General features: G+C 44.9%; 1 protein-coding gene across 4 annotated transcripts in view; it reads left to right on the top strand.

The window, feature by feature from the left end:
• The window catches only part of Gabpb2 (GA binding protein transcription factor subunit beta 2), a 36,701-nt gene extending 22,236 nt beyond the window's left edge, over positions 1-14,465 (top strand). For 3 of the 4 annotated variants that reach the window (XM_034500088.2, XM_034500089.2, XM_034500087.2), the window contains 3 exons: positions 5,616-5,801; positions 7,166-7,299; positions 7,452-14,465. In XM_034500088.2, the coding sequence (XP_034355979.1) occupies positions 5,616-5,801; positions 7,166-7,299; positions 7,452-7,751 (620 nt within the window). In that variant the 3' untranslated portion in view covers positions 7,752-14,465. The remainder of the gene's footprint in view (positions 1-5,615; positions 5,802-7,165; positions 7,300-7,451) is intronic. The other variant, XM_076932907.1, reaches the window with a different exon arrangement.
• Positions 14,466-17,167: the final 2,702 nt, after the last annotated feature.

The raw sequence follows: 17,167 nt of genomic DNA, 5'->3' as shown, positions 1-17,167 counted from the left end.
TAGGGGGGCAAACAGATATCAACAGAGTTGCAGTCCCTGGCCCTGGCAGCTGCAGCTTTGTGTTGACTTAATTCCTTGCCAGATGACAAGAAGTCTCATTATGGGGTCCAGGTCCATCGTCACAAGACAGGGCAAATAAGGCTGAATTTAGAGGAAGAGTTAATAAATTGGTGCTTGCCATAATCTCTGAAATTATAAAGAAAGATAATGGGGAAATGAAAGTATACTTCTGCAGAAATGTTGAGTTACTTCATAAAGCTAGTCCCATTTATCATCAGCACTAATTCACTAACCTAGATGTTTGTTGTAAGAATAACATTCAGATACACAATTTTTTAAAGCATATCACGTTATGGTTAAAGTAGATAATAGACAAAGCGTTACTCCATTGTGCGTTGTTCGGAGCTTGGAATTGGAAACTTGAGGTTTGTATTAGATATGGAGGTGTGCATGGTTACAGTCTAACACTTGAAGGTGGTAACAGAAAAATCAGAGTCCAGAGCCATGCTTGGCTACATGGCAAGTGTGTGGCCAGCCTGTGCTACATAAGACCCTGTTTTAAAAAGCAATAATAAATAAATAAATGTAAAGTTTGGGGGAGATTTGTTTGAGACAGCTTTTCACTGTGTAGTGTAAGCTGGCCTTAGACTTGTAGTGAGTTGTCTGCCTGGCTCAGCTCTGGAGTGCTGGGACCTTGGGCATTGCCGTCCCTCCTCCAGCTTCAAAACCTGAGGCTGTTAAACATGTGTGCTCTGTAAGTCTGTCCTTTTCTGTCATTATCTGTGGATGGGCAGTTCAGTGGTCCACAGCCCAGGAGCAGCATTGTCCCCTCAGCATGCTCAGCTTGTAAGGAGGCATGCTCTGTAAGCCTGCTTTCAAGCAGAGCTGCACGAGGGGCCTTGGGAGTGGGTGGCATCACGTTCCTCTAGGTCCTGGTCCTGATCCTGGCACTGGCAATAGAAGAGAACAAATAAATAAGGGAGATGTAGTAGACGTAGGCTGTGCCAAGCACATTGAATTAATCTACTGTTGTTAAAATCTCTTTAAACCTTAAAGGATTTTAAAAAGTTTTACCATTTATTTTGTGGAGGGAGTAGAACATGCTGAAGCATATGTGGAGTCAGAAGACAGGTCGCAGGAGGTGGCTCTCTCCCACCATGCGGGTCTGGGGATCAAACTCAAGTCATCAAGCTTGGCAGCAAGCACGGTTACCTGCTGAGCCATCTCAACCTTAAAAGAATTTTAACAACACAATTGGATGAAATCAATTTGCATTAGGCCTTTGCCTCTTCTTTCCACTGGACCTCATTTTCTCTTTCTAACGGATTGGGTGACCCCATGCTTCGCCATTGTAGGGGTCAAATCCCACCACCTCAGGACTGGCCACACTTGCACACTCATTCAGCCATCAGCCCCTCCTTCTCCAGCTCACACAGCCACAGCTTGGTGGTCGATCTGCTGAACGAATTAGTTTCTTTTGTTTTTTTTTTTTTTTATTTTATTTTATTTTTATTTTTATTTTTATTTTATTTATTTATTTATTATTATTATTATTATTATTTTTTTTTTGGTTTTTTTGTTTTTTTGAGACAGGGTTTCTCTGTGTAGCCCTGGCTGTCCTGGAACTCACTCTGTAGACCAGGCTGGCCTCGAACTAAGAAATCTGCCTGCCTCTGCCTCCCAAGTGCTGGGATTAAAGGCGTGCGCCACCACCGCCCGGCTTGTTTTTAATTTTTTAGCAGTTTTAAATTATATGAAATATCAAAGAACTGTGCCAGGCTTGGTGGCACACACTTTAAATTCCAGTAAAAGGCAATTAGATCTCTGTGAGTTTAAAGACAGCCCAGTCTACAGAGAGTGCTCCAGGACACACAGAGAAACTCCATAGAGAGAGGGAGAGGGAGAGGGAGAGGGAGGGAGAGGAAAAAAAATATTGAAATCCATAATCTGGTTCCTGCCACATAGCTCTGGCCTTTCCTGTGGAGTTGGGCATAGGTTGCAGAACACCCTTCTGATAACTAAAACAGTGAGTTTTCAGGTGCTAGCAATGTGGCTCAGCAGATAAATGTTCCCACCAGGCCTAACAACCCAGGAACTCACATGGCAGATAGAGAACCAATTCCCATGCATCATTATGGCCTCTGGGTACACTAAATACTCACAAAGTAAAAAAATTAAAAAAAAAAAAAATTAATGTCAAGTTACATACCCAGTGAAAAGTTACATAACTTCTGAGAAAAATTTTAGGAATTCGTATAGCTAGGGAAAGATAATTGGAGGGTATATTCTCCTATAAACCCTGGAAGGGTCTGGTTGCCTGCTCTTTCATTAATGATAGCCAACTGTTGTGACATATTGGCATATTTTTTTTACTATATTATTGTATTTTTATACCTCTACCTTCCAACCCTTATTCCATCCTAATCTCCTCTAACCCCCAACACTAGGTAAAAGAGAAAGAAGTTAGAGGGAAGGGGGCATAGGCCTCTCTTGACTACTTCCTTGATTATAGGGGCGTTGGGATCCTTAGGGACAAGTCCAGTCCTCATCAGGATATCTCCAGCTCCTCACCAAACCACAAGAGCAACTGAGAGCAGCCGCTGCCTTGGAGCTCTCGTATTTATCCAGTCCCCAGAATTAAACTATCTGCAGCTGGCAAAAATTACACCACTGCTAGTGCCCAAGACAAATCATAATCACCTGTGAAGCAGCCTCTTACCCAATACCTGGGATTAAAGCAAGCACACATCCACATACCATAACCGGGTTTTTAAAGAAACCAAATCTCTCCCTACAGTGATGTCATTCTTGCATTGACATTTGAGTGATGAGAACTTCCCTTCACTGCTAGTCATTTTTCTTAAGTTTCATATGCATGAGTGTTTATTTGCTTTTGTGCCTACATCCTGTGTGTGTGCCAAGGAGGCCAGAAGAGGGTGCAGATTCTCTGGAACTGGAGTTGCAGCAGTTATGAGCAGCCACTGTGTGGATAGTGAGAACTGAACCCAGGTCCTTTCCAAGAGCAGCCAGTGCTCTTAACCGCTGAGCCTTCTCTCCAGCCCCGCTAGCCATCTTTCTTACCAGTACTAACTCTATAAAGGTTGTAGTGACATTTTAAGAATTCTGGGCCGGGCGGTGGTGGCGCACGCCTTTAGTCCCAGCACTTGGGAGGCAGAGGCAGGCAGATTTCTGAGTTCAAGGCCAGCCTGGTCTACAGAGCGAGTTCCAGGACAGCCAAGGCTATACAGAGAAACCCTATCTCGAAAAAAACCAAAAACAACAACAACAAAAAAAAAGAATTCTGGAATTTTGGTTTCTTTAAAAACACGGGAGGTGGAGGGAGAGAATACTATAAGAATGTGCGTTCATTTTAATCTTAGGTGTGGGGTGGTGTGCTTAGGACTGGCCAAAGCAGCTGACCATGATTTATGCCTCCTGCTCTAGCAGAAGTGTAGTCTGCCAGCTGCAGATCTGAATGCGAGGGCCCTGAGACGTGAGGTGGGAGGTTGTTGATCACTGGGGAGGTTAGTTGCAGTCTGGTAGTAGCTGTTTCAAAGAAGAAACAAAGGGAAAGAAATTAGATTATTTTTTCTTTTTAGATTTCTGGCTTTCTTCTTTCCTGTGTCCTGTCTGTCCTTATTTCTCTCCTGTCTAGTGTTAGGTGGAAAAGATAGCAAAGACTGGCTACAGAAGGCAGTTTCTCAGGCTGGAGTGATGATGTATACCTTTGAAGTCAGTTCTCAGGAGAAACATGCAGGCAGGTCTCCAGTCTCTGTGAGTTGAGGCCAGCCTGGTCTACATAGGACTACATAGACCCTGTCTCAAAAAAATTTTTTTTACTTGGATATGTACAAGTCAGTGGTGTAGGAGAATATTGAGAGAAACGTACTGTGGCAAGCTTATCCTTACTATTTTGGTTTGCTCCCTGGTTTGGGGTAAATCACTACATTCTCCAGGTTGTTAGTGTCCTTATCTGGCATGGAGGTGGTTTTAGATTTCCACCATAACATTCAGCAATTCTTTGTGGTTTCTTTGGATCGGGATCATTTGATTGTTTTGTTGTTTCTGAATTAGGGTCTCAGAACTCTCAACTCCTGATTCCCTTCCTTTTCCTCCCAAGGCCAACTTTAGGTGCACGCCAGCCACCACACTCGGTTTATTCTTCCTTTCTGTGAGGTGCAAATAGTTTCTTTTCATTGAGCTTCCTTGCTGTGTCTCCTATGGATGGACCATGCCACTAGTACCCATGCCACTAATTCAGAGTTCTCTGTGGCTTTCAGACTGTGTGACTCCTGTTACAAAGTAGTTCAGGAGTGGCAGGCAGTGCATAGCCTATGTATGGGTTATTGACCACCAGTGTCAACTGTGCACTCACATATATAAAACTCTCAGGAGTGTACCTGGACACAGCACTGTGTGCAGGTCTTGTTTATGATTCTGTGTCAAGTGGGAAAAGCCACCTTCCATGCAGCCTCCCTGCTAAACTTTAACCCATTGATTATTTGCTGTAATGTTTTATTGGTTCACTATTAAATGTCCCATATTCTTAAATTATTTATACTATTTAGGCTTTTTTTTTTTTTCAAGTTTTTTAGATTTATTTAGACTTTCAAGATATTACCTAAAAAAAAAAGAATTCTAAGTTCTTGGGGAAATGCAGCCTATCGTACCATAGGGAAAATCCCAAAGCTCATTACCCTGTTAAAAACAATGATACTGGCTCCTAAACCAAACATTTGACACACAGACACAGGCTAGGATGTAGCTCACATGAGTGTGTACCTAGCTTTCACAAGGTCTTGGGCTTCTTCACCAAGATCATGTCAGTCAGGCATGGTGGCTCACACCTGTAATTCCAGCACGTGGGAGATAGAAGCAGGAGGATCATCCTTAGCTACGTAGTGACTTTGAGGTTAGCCTGAACTACTTGAGACCCTGTCTCCATTGCTCCTAAAAAGTATATGTATAGCTTGGTTTTCTTTAAGACAAGGTCTCATGTAGCCTAGGCTAACCTCAAACTCCATATGTAGCTTGGAATTTGAGTTCCCTCTGCCTTTGCCTCCTAAATAAGAGGATTATAGTTATACGTGGCAAGTTTAAATGTATTTGAACTAACATTTCAAAATGTATTTATGCATAGGACCTATCTATTTATTTATTTATTTTTTGAGAGTTTGTTCTTTGGAATAGAATCTCACCATATAGCGCAGACTAGCCTAGAACTCATGGTGAGTCTCCTGCCTCACTCCTGTGGGTGCTGTAATTACAGGGTACGCTAGCACACTGGGCCCTAGAACCTGTGTGTATTGAGCACTATTAACTCTTAGAACATTTTTAGAAAATACTGTTGTAATGGACTCCCTGGCTTGTTTATAAAAGCGTCTCTGAACAGTTACTGTTGCTCAGCCCTGTGGTCCTGACACTTAGGAGACTGAGGCAGGTTGAGTAGCCTGGGCACAGAGTAAGGCTCTATCTTAAAAACTCAACCAATTTTTTTTTCTTTTTTAAAAATACTTTGAATAGTATTTCAAAGAAGATGATGTATTCTTCAAAGAGAAACTTGTATTTTTTTAAAAATAAAATTGATGTTTTTAATTCACTTTTGTTATCTCTAGCTAATTTAGAAGAAATTGAAGAAGGAAATTCTCTTGACTCCTCGATCCAGCAAGTGGTGGGGAGTGGAGGCCAGAGGGTCATCACCATAGTGACTGATGGAGTCCCTCTGGGTAATATTCAAACTTCAATCCCTACTGGAGGCATAGGCCAGCCGTTTATTGTAACTATGCAAGATGGACAGCCAGGTGAGTTAAACCCAGTAGACAACTGCTTATTTAGAGAGATTTTAGATCTGCCATATTCCCCCAAAAATAAGGCATTAAGACAGATTGCAGGAGTGGAGGAAAGCCAGAGAGGATAGAACAAAGAAGCTCTGTGAAGAAACAGTCACCAGGCTCCCCAGACTACATCTGTTTCCCTAGGAGATACAGTCTGTGAGTGCTCTCATCTACATGTGTGCATGCCTGTGGGATCAGCACAGGGAAGGGTGGACCACCTGGGGCTGCACAGAAAGACATCTCAAAAACCAGATCAGAAGGCACAGTAGACGCTGGACAGTCAGGTACTCAGCACCAGGGAGGCAGAGGGAGGAGTATGGCTGCGAGTTTCAGGCTAGCCTGATCTAGTGAGTTCAGGGCCAACCAGGGATGCAGAGTGAAAGAGCACCTCACAAGACAGATTGAGGATGTACCCAATTTGTAGAGTGCTTGTGTACCCTGCAAGAGAGCATCCTTCACAAGTCAGAGACGCTTCAGAAGGAACCACGCCTTCCCACACCTTGGTCTCCAACTCCCAGCCTCTAGAAAATGGATTCTGTAAGGAAAACAGGCTACAGTGCCTACTGTAGGCACTGTCATGTTCTGTAATGACAGTTCTAGCAGGTGACTAAAGGATGGCACCTACTGGGTGTGCTGTGTACTTGTACAGGAAGATGATCTAGGTCTAGAGGTCGCTCACGTACAAACCCTTACACATTAACTTAGTGTAATCTAACTTTAACCCCAGCACCTGTTCTCATTGGATCTTTGAATCCTTTTGTAGTCAGATAGCTGCAATACCACTGTCAGAATCTCCTGTGTAAGCAGGTAAGGTGGCTCATGCTGTACCTTCAGGTTCCCTCCTGCCTGGGCCACCTTTCTGGTTTCTCTGTGCCCCTGCATCTTACCTTTTGACTTCAAGCTCGTGTTCCATTGTTTTGGGGTTTGCTTTGTGAGACTGTCGGGGTCTTGCTTGGTAGCCCTATTGTAGACCAGGCAGAGCTGGAGTTGAGAGATATTCCTGCGTCTGCCCTGAGCACTGATACTAAGAGTGTGTGCGCCAAGAGCTGAGACTCCAGACATTAAAGAAATATCACAGACAGTATCGGGGAATGCGGTGTGATTGGAGATCCTAGAAAACATGTCAGGGGGAATGGGGTGTGTTTCGAGAGGCTCATTTTTCTGATATCTCCCACAACAGGGATGTGGCTTGGTGGTATAGAACAGTTTGCCTTACAAGAAGCCATACCCAGTATATAATATTAAATTCACTTTTCTCTACTTAGAATCCAACCAGCCTTTGTTGTATATTGTGTGCTCATTGTCTCCCATTGGTGTACCTTGTCTTGTAGTCCTAACTGTACCTGCTGGGCAGGTTGCAGAGGAGACGATAATTGAAGAGGAAGAGGAAGAGGAAGAAGAGAAATTGCAGTTGGTGAAGAGACCGAGGATGGCAGAGATGACAAACAGTGTTGAGGAAATGAAGGTAATGAATGAGTTCTTACCAGTGAGCGAGAGGGGGCAGGAGGGACATGGATGTGTGGTGATTAGGGCTGAAGCCCTGTTCATTTTTCTGTCTTCCATGTGGGAAGTCCGTGCTCAGGGATCTTAACTGTGATGGTGCTGTTTGCTTTACAGGAAGGCAGTGAACGAGAGATGCTGCAGCAACAGCTCCAGGAGGCCAACCGCAGAGCCCAGGAGTACAGACACCAGCTCCTCAAGAAGGAGCAGGAGGCAGAGCAGTACCGCCTCAGGCTGGAGGCCATGGCTCGACAGCAGCCCAACGGAGTTGACTTCACCGTGGTTGAGGAGGTAGCTGAAGTGGATGCTGTCGTGGTGACAGAAGGAGACGAGGTAGAGAGAGCAACGCAAGTGATGAAGTCAGGAAGGACCACAGAGCCTCACCCTAGTGTTTCCATAGAAACTGTTTCTTCCTAACACCCAACAGCACAACTTGGCCTCGCTCATCTTATTCTTTGTAAGAAGAAAGTACAGAGAGCAAGTACTGCGTACGAATTAGAATGTCCTTAAGAAGGTAACGATAGCAGGGCTCAAGGCCTGAGCCTAGGAAGGCTGTGTGTGCAGCTGGAAAACTCAGAGCCACTTTAGGGGCATCCGAGAGACCAAAGGACCAGGACCAAATCTCTCCACTCATATCATTGCTTTAAACAGAGTACTGGGCATTGTGGGTTGATTTTTTTTTTTTTTAAATAGTTAGCTTTATATCAAAAAAATTTTTAAGATAATACTTGTAATACATATATGCCAAGAACCTTTAATGATTATACCTGAAAATTTTTAAGTGACCTGAAAATTTGCCTTAGATTTATGAAACTGTTGAGGTTATAGGAAGCCTCCTCTGAGGAAGAGTGAAGGATCCCATACATTTCTAAAGGCACACAGTTCTCCCTAATTACTGAAAAGCAATTTCTATTCGGGCATGGCAGTGCACACCTGCAATGCCAGCACTCGGGAAGCTGTAACAGAAAGCTTTTTGAGGTCAACCTGAGCTAAAGAGAGTACTTCAATAAATGAGGGCCAGATGTGTTGGTTCACGCCTTTAATTCTAGCCCTCGGGAGGTAGACACAGGCAGATCTCTGTGAGCTCAAGGCCAGCCAAGGCTACACAGTGAGACCCTGTCTCCAAGTAAAACAGAGCTAAGCCGGACTGGAGAAGTGGTGGGTTAGGAACTTAGCTTGCTGTTCCAGAGAACCTGGGTTCTATTCCTAGCACCCGAATCAAGCTGCTCACAATTACATGTAACTCCAGCTCCTGGGGATCATGCCCTTTTCTGACAGGTGTGGAAGCCCACAGATACACATTTATATATACATATAAATTAAAATTTTTAAAATTAATAAAAAAAAATAAATTAGTTGAATGCAGTGGTTTACACTTTGGGAGCCTAAAACAGGAAGACTGACATGAGTTTGGAGCCAGCCCAAGCTCTGTAGTGAGTTACAGGTCAGCCTAGGCTACAATGTGGGACCTTAATGCAAGAAAAAAATCAAGTGTAGTGGTGTGCACCACGAATTCTAGCAGTCAGACAGCAGAGGCAGGAGGATCTCTGAGTTTGAGGCCAGCCTAATCTACAAAAAGAGTTCTGGTATAGCCAGGACTACATACAGAGACACTGCCTCAAAAATAAAAAGTTAGCAAAGAAGGGCTGACTTACGATTGCCTGATAAATTGTGTCCATAGCTAAGATACAGTATAAAAACAAAATTAAAATAGGCATAGTAGTGCATTCTGTAATCCCCAGCACTTGGAAGGTGAGACAGAAGATCACTGTAAATTAAAGGTCAGCTTTGGCTTCAGTCAGATCTTTCTCAAAAATAACAACAAAACCTGAAAAGGCCTACATGTGGTGGCATGGTCTCTCTTCCCTGCACTTGGGGAGCAGAGGCAGGCAGTCCACAGGATTCTAACTAGCCTGGTCCACATGGTCAGTTCCAGGCTAGCAGGATTACTCAGACCCTAACAAGAAACAGAGGGAAACCAGCCCTGAGGATGTAGCTCAGTGGTAGAGCGTGGTGCTTAGTGTGCAGGGAGCCCCTGGGTTCATCCTTTGGCACCGTACATATGCAGCAAGAGGAGGGCAGGAGTGCAAAGAAGAAAACCATGGACACCAGACTTAAAACCAGGAGAGAAACTGTGCTGATATGGACAGTGTGTGCAGAGCCATGCCTTCCAGGCTGTGTTTCCAGAGCACAGAAGGCAGCCAGAAAGAGGCATCTGGGCCCTGAGTCTCTGGTCTGGTGATGGAAACTATATATTGATGAACTTTATAAAACTGCAAGCAGGAAGATCAGTTTCAAAATCTTTTAAATTAATTTTTGTCATTGTAACAATATCTTGCTTCCAAACATCTATTTATATAAGACCAAGCTCAAAACTCTTGAAATTGCATAAAATTTGGCCAAATTTTCTCTGTCACATGGGACACTGGTACTTTCTGTAGCATTTAGTGGCCTGTCAAAAACAAAGGAGTGTGGCAGACATGGGGACTGACCAGGCTGGGCAAGTTTGTCCCTGTTTGATTTTGTGTGAGTGTATTGCTGCTTCTATTAGTGTGGCCATGGAGTCTGTGCCCTATAGTGCTCAGGTGACAAAGGGAGCAGGTATCACTGCCACACAGGGAGCCACACACCCAGGCCCTCTGCTGACCTCACCCTAACTCTGCACATTTCCTCTGCTCAGGCACTTTTGCAAAGATTTTCAGTGCTGGGTTTTTGAGAAAGGGTTGAGGCAGGTCTCTCTAGCATGAAGTGTATGTATGTGTTTGTATTGCTGAACATAGTACTCATGCCTGTTAGCAGTCAGGAGCTATAGGAGGAGGATTGACATGAGTTCAAGGCCAGCCTGAACTACACAGTGAGTGAACCTGTCTCAAAACCACAAAAACAAGACAGCTGAACATCGTGCCTCATACCTGTAATCCCCACTCAGGGAGACCTCTAGGCAGTACGGTGAGGTTTTGCTCCCAGGCAGCACGTATGTCGTTTTATGAGGTCCTAGATTCAATCCCCAGGACTGCAAAAAACAATATTTAAACATTTTTTAAACAGGATGTGATAGTACATGTCTATAATCCCAGAACTGGGAGAGGGAGGCAAGAGGTGCAGAAGTTGAGGGCCATCCTTGGTGATTTATCAAGTGTAAGGCCTGCTTACACCCTGTCTCCCCAAAGTGGGAGAGGAATAGGAGCGCAGAGAGGGGTTGGGGTAGGTATTGTAGACTTGCTTGCTTTATTGCAAATTAGAAGAAACCAGACGGACATGTGCCAAGTACACATTTGAATGACTAATTAGTGATCATGAAGAAAACATGCATTTTTAACCTGGAAAAGCTTGGCAGTTAACATGGTTCTGTTTACCTTGATTAGTGGAATAATTTGTTGCAGTGTTCCAGAGATACAGAATCATTTTTGGCTCAAAATAGGCTGAAAACACAATTCTCTAAATCATATTTAGCAGAATTGACTATTAGAGGTTTATAGGCAAAATAATCATTTTGAAATTAACCTTGACTGTTGGTGCTATGGCTAGGTCTGCTCCACAGGTGTGAGCATCAGAGAGTATCTAGTGTGTTGAGAGTGTTGTGGAAGCAGAGGGAGGAGGTGTGTGCGGTTGAGGGTGGAGTCTTCTGTTTGCAGGGCTCCTCTGAGACACCCTGGGAGTGGGGTGCTAGCAATAAGCTGTTGTGGGTGGCGCTTTGGAGCCTTGGTAACTAGAAGGAGCAAGTTTCTTTGTAGGTGGCTTTTGTTTACATTCTTAGAGCATATGTTGACTTAATTCCCATCCTTCTTTTAAAGGACTAGATGCTAACTGCAGAGGATGGCCATGCCTGACCACCTCATTATCTTGAGTAGTGACTGTGGAGACGGGATCTGGCCATCCAGTCCTCCCTTCCAAGCAGAGCCTCTTTCTAACCTTAGGGAGGACCGTTTCGTTGTTCCAAGTCACTTGAGATGGGCAGTGTCTGAAAGAGGTTGGCAGGAAAAAAGGTTCCCTTCTGTTTACTTTAATAGATGCCTGTCATCTCAAAAAGGAAGTAGGCTTTGCTTTCCATTAGACTGCAGCGAGTGTGAGAGGATGTGAAGAGGGTGATTTCAGTCAGTTAGAGATTAAATACTGAATAGTCAAGCACAGGGCAACATGTGTGAAGCCCCAGCACTGAGGAGGAGGCCATCCTGGGCTACATGAAGACAATGTCTCAGAAACAAAAGATGGGGCTGGAGAAAAGGCTCAGTGGATAAGAGCGCTCGCTATATACAAATTTGAAAAACCAAATTCAGATCCTAGTAACCACTCTAACAAACCAGGCGTGGTCTCCAGTGTACCTGTAACCCTAGTCCTCTAGAAGGACGAGGCAGGAGGACCACTGGGGCTTGCTGGCTGCCAGCCTCACCAAAAGGGGGAATTTCAGGTTCAGAGAGAGACCATGTCTCAAGTGAATAGGCAGAATGTAATGGAGGACATGCAGCGTTCCCTTCTACCCTCTGTCATGGACACACACGCACATACACTACAGTCACATATACAGCACACACAGACACACAAGTGAGTAGAAATTAAGTATTGAATACAGTAATACCATGTCACGGCTTCACATAACCTTCCAGGTCAGCCTTTTTTGTTTGTTGCTCTTTTTAAAAACTGGACTCCACTCTGTAGCCCAGGCTGGCCTCAGACTCAGGGCAATACTGCCTCAGCCTCTTGAGTGCTAAGACTAGGTGTGAACCACCTCATCTGGTTTGGGTCGTTTGAAAAAATGACTCTTAGATCTGAGTTAAGACATCTCAGCAGATTAGTAGAGCTGGATTAGTGAGAGTCAAGTAGCAGATGAGGTGTTCAGAGTTGGGGCTCGAGCAGAGAGAGCAGCAGCTTAGGACTCTGCAGTACAGCTGCTGCAAGAGCACCAGTGTTAAGTCAGGGTGGAGGACTCTGCAGTACAGCTGCTGCAGGAGCACCAGTGTTAAGTCAGGGTGGAGGACTCTGCAGTACAGCTGCTGTAGGAGCACCAGTGTTACTGTCAGGGTGGAGAGGAATGCAGTTCATTGTAGACCCTACATTCGCATTTTGGTTGTAAGTCTTTCACCCTAAAAGAGAAGAAATGTTACAGTTTCTGTTCTTCCTGTCTTCAGGAAGCTCATGACAAATATATAAATGTGCCTTCCCTCCATGTTCCTGCCTCTGGGGGCCGAATTATCACAATGCCAGAGCAGAGGCCTCATGGCTGACATAGGAAAAAGCAGCTTTATGGGGTTTTTGCTCTAAACTCTGTGCCTTAAAAGACAGTTTTCTGTCAGGTGTATATTTACTTTCTTTGTTTTGTTTCTAAACAGTCTTACTATGTAGCTCTGGCTGCCTGGAACTTGCTGTGTAGACCAGGCTGGCTCAAATGTATAGAGACCTCCCTGCTTCTGCCTCCACCTCCCGAGTGCTGGGATGAAAGGCACCTAGCAACAGGCAGTTTTTAGATCCCTTTTCTGGGTGCATATCAGTGTATTTGTATGTAAATACATAATGGGTCTCCTCAGTTTTCTCTTTGAGGTTCAACTCCAAATTATCTGGGATAACCTGGAAGCTTATTAAGTTACATATTAATGGGGGTGGGGGGGACATGGAATTCTGGAGGTGTGGGAGTTGAGGCCCAAGGAGATGGTCCATGTGTATGAGGAAGCAAACAAACAGCTGCAGAGGCACAAGGACGGGCCAGAGTGAGCCGCCCTCCATGGCTGGTTGCCTTTTATGCCTGTGGAAGCTGCCTTGGCACTTCAAAAACCCCTCAGAACCAGGCATGGGGCGCACACCTTTGATATCAGCACTCAGGAGGCAGAGACAGGTGGATCTCTGAGTTCCAGGCCAGCTAAGGCTATACAGTGAGACCGTCTCAATAGGAAATCAAAAGCCCTTTAGCTTCCAGACAGGAAAACCCAGATGAGGGGCTGTGGATGGACAGAGGCTCTGCATTCCTAGCTCAGAATCTCATGTTGAGAGATAACTCATTCTGAGAATGCTGAGGTGGTCATCCCCTAACATCAGCCACTTCTAATGCTATAAGAGCAGAGGCACATGGTGAACTCTTGTCAGTCAAAAGTTTAACAGTGAGCAGGAGTCACTTTTTGTCCCAATTTATTGGAGACTAGATTGCTGTTCCCTACTTGAGCACATGAATTTACGCCAAGGTTGCCAGCACGCACTTTAAGCTCTTACCTCTATTTGTGTTTTGTTTTCCTTCTTTGAATCAGGGTCTCACTGTAGCCCGGGCTAGCCCAGGACTCCCAGCAATCCTTATGCCTTAATCTCCCATGTACTAAGATTACAGACTGAGCTGCCATGCCTGCCGGAGCGGCTCTGGTGCCTCTACCCTTTGTGGAGTTTGCACTCCATTTCCTGCTGCTCTGCTTACCAGGAGACCAAAAGCAAGAAGGGTGTGAATTAGAATGAAATAGCTTTGAGCCTCCGGGGCTGCCCTTTCTAGGTTTTAACCTCTCTAGGGTTGGGGGAGGAAGATAATTCCTAAACTCTATACAAGCAATTAGGCTTGGCAATAGCAGGAAACTGTGATCCTCTCTGTCTTCCCTTCCCCCCCCCCCCCCCCCCCCCCCCCCGCCCCACTACTGTTTCTGCCGTCCCACAGCTCTTGTCTTTGGAAGGCTTTGCCAGGCACTGGAACATAATTAGTCGGTCATCTCTAATCTGCGGGACTCACCTTTCCTTTCTCTCCTTCCCAACCACATATTCTGTTCTGAGGTGATTTGCCTCTGAGAACTAACTAGGTTATACTCTATAGTCTATATTCCCACTTAGTTTCTGACATCTTGCTATGTCAACTGTTACAGTAGCAACTCTGCTCTCTGGCCTTGCCCAATGTGTCTTTCTGCCAAGGCCATGTAGAGGTGGGTGCCCTGGGATTCTTTTTACAGTGTCCTCTTGTTTTTCAAGTTGTCTGGCAGCTTTATGTACAATAAACTTTCAGGAAAACAAAAGTTTCTTTTTTATTTAGGATAAAATAGTTGGATTCTGATGAGCAAGCTTCTATGTACATGTGTGTGGGTAAGCATTTGTGTATATAGACCTATACAGATCTATATTATATATACAATTTTGTACTGTCATTTAAAATAAAGAAATTTCTTAATAAAATGTCGGTGTTGTTGAATTCTTTACACCTTGGTAAAAAATGTTTCTACTGTCTTTTACACTGAGCCAGTCCAACTGAGTGTGCGGTGTGTACCTGCAAGTCCCAGTGCCTTAGCTCTTGCCTTGGTTTCTCTGTGTAGCCCCTGATGTTCTGGAACTCACTCTGTAGACCATGCTGGCCTTGAACTCAGAGATTCCCCTACCTCTGCAGGGGCTAAAGGGATGCATTACCACACCCATTCTCTCAGTTTTGTTAATGTGTGAGGAACACCACACTGAAGGGAGCTAGCTAAATATGAATAGGACTAAACAGTATTGCCACCATCTTAAGGCAATCAACTGTACCCCTCTGCTGCCCAAAGATCATTCCATCTGGGCTTATTGACAGTTTGTATGCCAGAGAGAGAGAGAGAGAGAGAGAGAGAGAGAGAGAGAGGCAGGCAGGCAGGCATGAGGGTCTCACCTGATGTCTTTGGCTCCTTACCACCTATTGTAGGTAAGTAAATAGCCTTAACACAGGGGGCTGTGGGATAAAGCACAGGATAAAGGCTTCTCAAGTACCACCTCTTAAGTAACCCCTCACCTATGAAGTGTCAGGAACATCAGTAAATTTCTTGGTTCCCCAGAGTGAACTCCTGCCTCAGTTTGCCATTGGGACCTTAGAAGGAATTTTAACAATACTCCCATAGAGGCAACTCAGAGTATTAACCTCAGTACTCCTGTGAGGAAGGAAGTGGAGCCAGGACAATCCCAGAAAGCCTGGGGGCCTCCTAACCAGGCATACAAAGTGACAAACATGAAACCTACACTTGAGCTATGGTACACATGCACCCATACTCACATGCAAACATAAGCATGATCATACAAAATAAATACTTTTAATGAAAAAATTCAGGCTGGAGAGATCACTCAGTAGTTTAGACCACATGCTACTGCTCTACAGAGGTCCAAGTGTGGCTCCTAGTACCTGTTAGACAGCTCACAACTGCTTGTAACCCCAGCAGCAGGGGAATCCTCTAGCCTGTAGGACCTGCTCTCACATGCACATATCATACACATACACATCGAAGTAACCTTTTCAAAGATGTTTAACCCCTGATGGGGCTGGCCATGTAGCTCAGTTGGTTAGAGTATTTGTCTACTGTGTGCAAGGCCCTGGGCTTGAGCCTCATGTCATAAAATTAGGCATGGTAGTACATGCCTATAGCCCCAGCATTCTCGGTGGAATCAGGATAACTCCAGGTCAACCTTGGTCATATGGGCTGTATGTGACTTGATATCAAAAAAGGGGGAAGGAAGTGGAGGATATACACTTGTATAGCATATACGAGGCCTAGGCTCAATCCCAGTAGGGGTGAGGGTGGGGGTAGGGAGATGTCACTAAAGCCAAATCCATAAACTAAGTACCTTCTTAGCTGGAATGGTAGCTCAACCCAGCACTCAGAAGGCAGAGGCAGGAGGGGGCTGGGGCCAACTCCTGTGTCTGCAGGCAAGCTCTCCCAGTCAGTAATTAGAAAACCAAACACTCCCACGAACTAAGCTTAGTGTTGGTAAATCTCTTTGGCAAGGGCTGGTGAGATGGCTCAGTGGTTAAGAGCACATGACTGCTCTTCCGGAGGTCATGAGTTCAAATCCCAGCAACCATATGGTGGCTCACAACCATCTGTAATGAGATCTGATGCCCTCTTATGGGGTGTCTGAAGACAGCGACAATGTACATACATATAATAAATAAATAATTTAAAAAAAAAATCTCTTTGGCAAATGTGTATGCCCCGCATATACCACACGATAACCTTGAGGTTACTGAAGCATCACAGATATGATCATCACTTGGCTGAAGGGAAAAGTGGGAGCTTGAGGAGCCTTGAGAAACAAAGAACAGAGTCTGCTGAGAGGAATCACAAGGATGGGGAGGTTGGGTGGACTGGAGAGGTAGGAGTTCTCTGCACTTCACCTTAGCCAAAGGCAAGGAGCACTGGACTTCTGAAATGAAAGCCACCAGACAACTGCTGTGCAAGACATCTACTGGATTCCAGAATAAGTTAGGATCATGGGTAGCTCCTGAGCAAAAGCATGGGGACTAGTCAGTGCCTAACCAGACCTAGAGTTAAGAAAGTTATAAGAAGCCCCGTGTGGCAGCACATGCTTTATTAAACCCAGCACTCAGGAGCCAGGGTCAGGTGGACCACTGTGAGTTTGAGGCCAGTCTGGTTTACATAACAAGTTCCAGTCCAGCCTAGCAACACAGAAGAACACTGCCTGCTCTTCCAGAGGACCCAAATTTGATTTCTAACACTCACTTTGGTCAGTTTACAACCACCTGCAACTCCAGTTCCAAGGGATCCTCAAGTGTCTTCTGGCACTATGCAGTCTGCATCCGTGCACACAGATAGATGCATGTGGGTACAAACAAAGCTGCTGAGGTTTAAAAAGTGCTTAATCTTGATTTTTTTATGTGAATGGGTGACTTTTGCCTTGCATGTGTGTCTGTATTCTACATGTATGTGCATGCAGTATCCATGGAGACCAGAAGAAGGTGTCAGATCCCCTGGGACTGGGGATCTGGGTCCTCTGGAAGAGCAGGCAGAGCAGTTTTGCCAGCCTCTTTTAAGAAAAGAAAATTTTAGGGAAAGTTATAGTAAAGAAAGGTGGTGTTGGAGAGAAGGTCCCACCAGCACTGTGATGGTTGGTACTGTCAACTT

This window comes from Arvicanthis niloticus, chromosome 4 (genome assembly GCF_011762505.2).
Source record: "Arvicanthis niloticus isolate mArvNil1 chromosome 4, mArvNil1.pat.X, whole genome shotgun sequence".
Classification (NCBI taxonomy): Eukaryota; Metazoa; Chordata; class Mammalia; order Rodentia; family Muridae; genus Arvicanthis; species Arvicanthis niloticus.
Note: the sequence above shows the minus strand (reverse complement) of the source record. Positions and strands in the feature narration are given on the sequence as shown.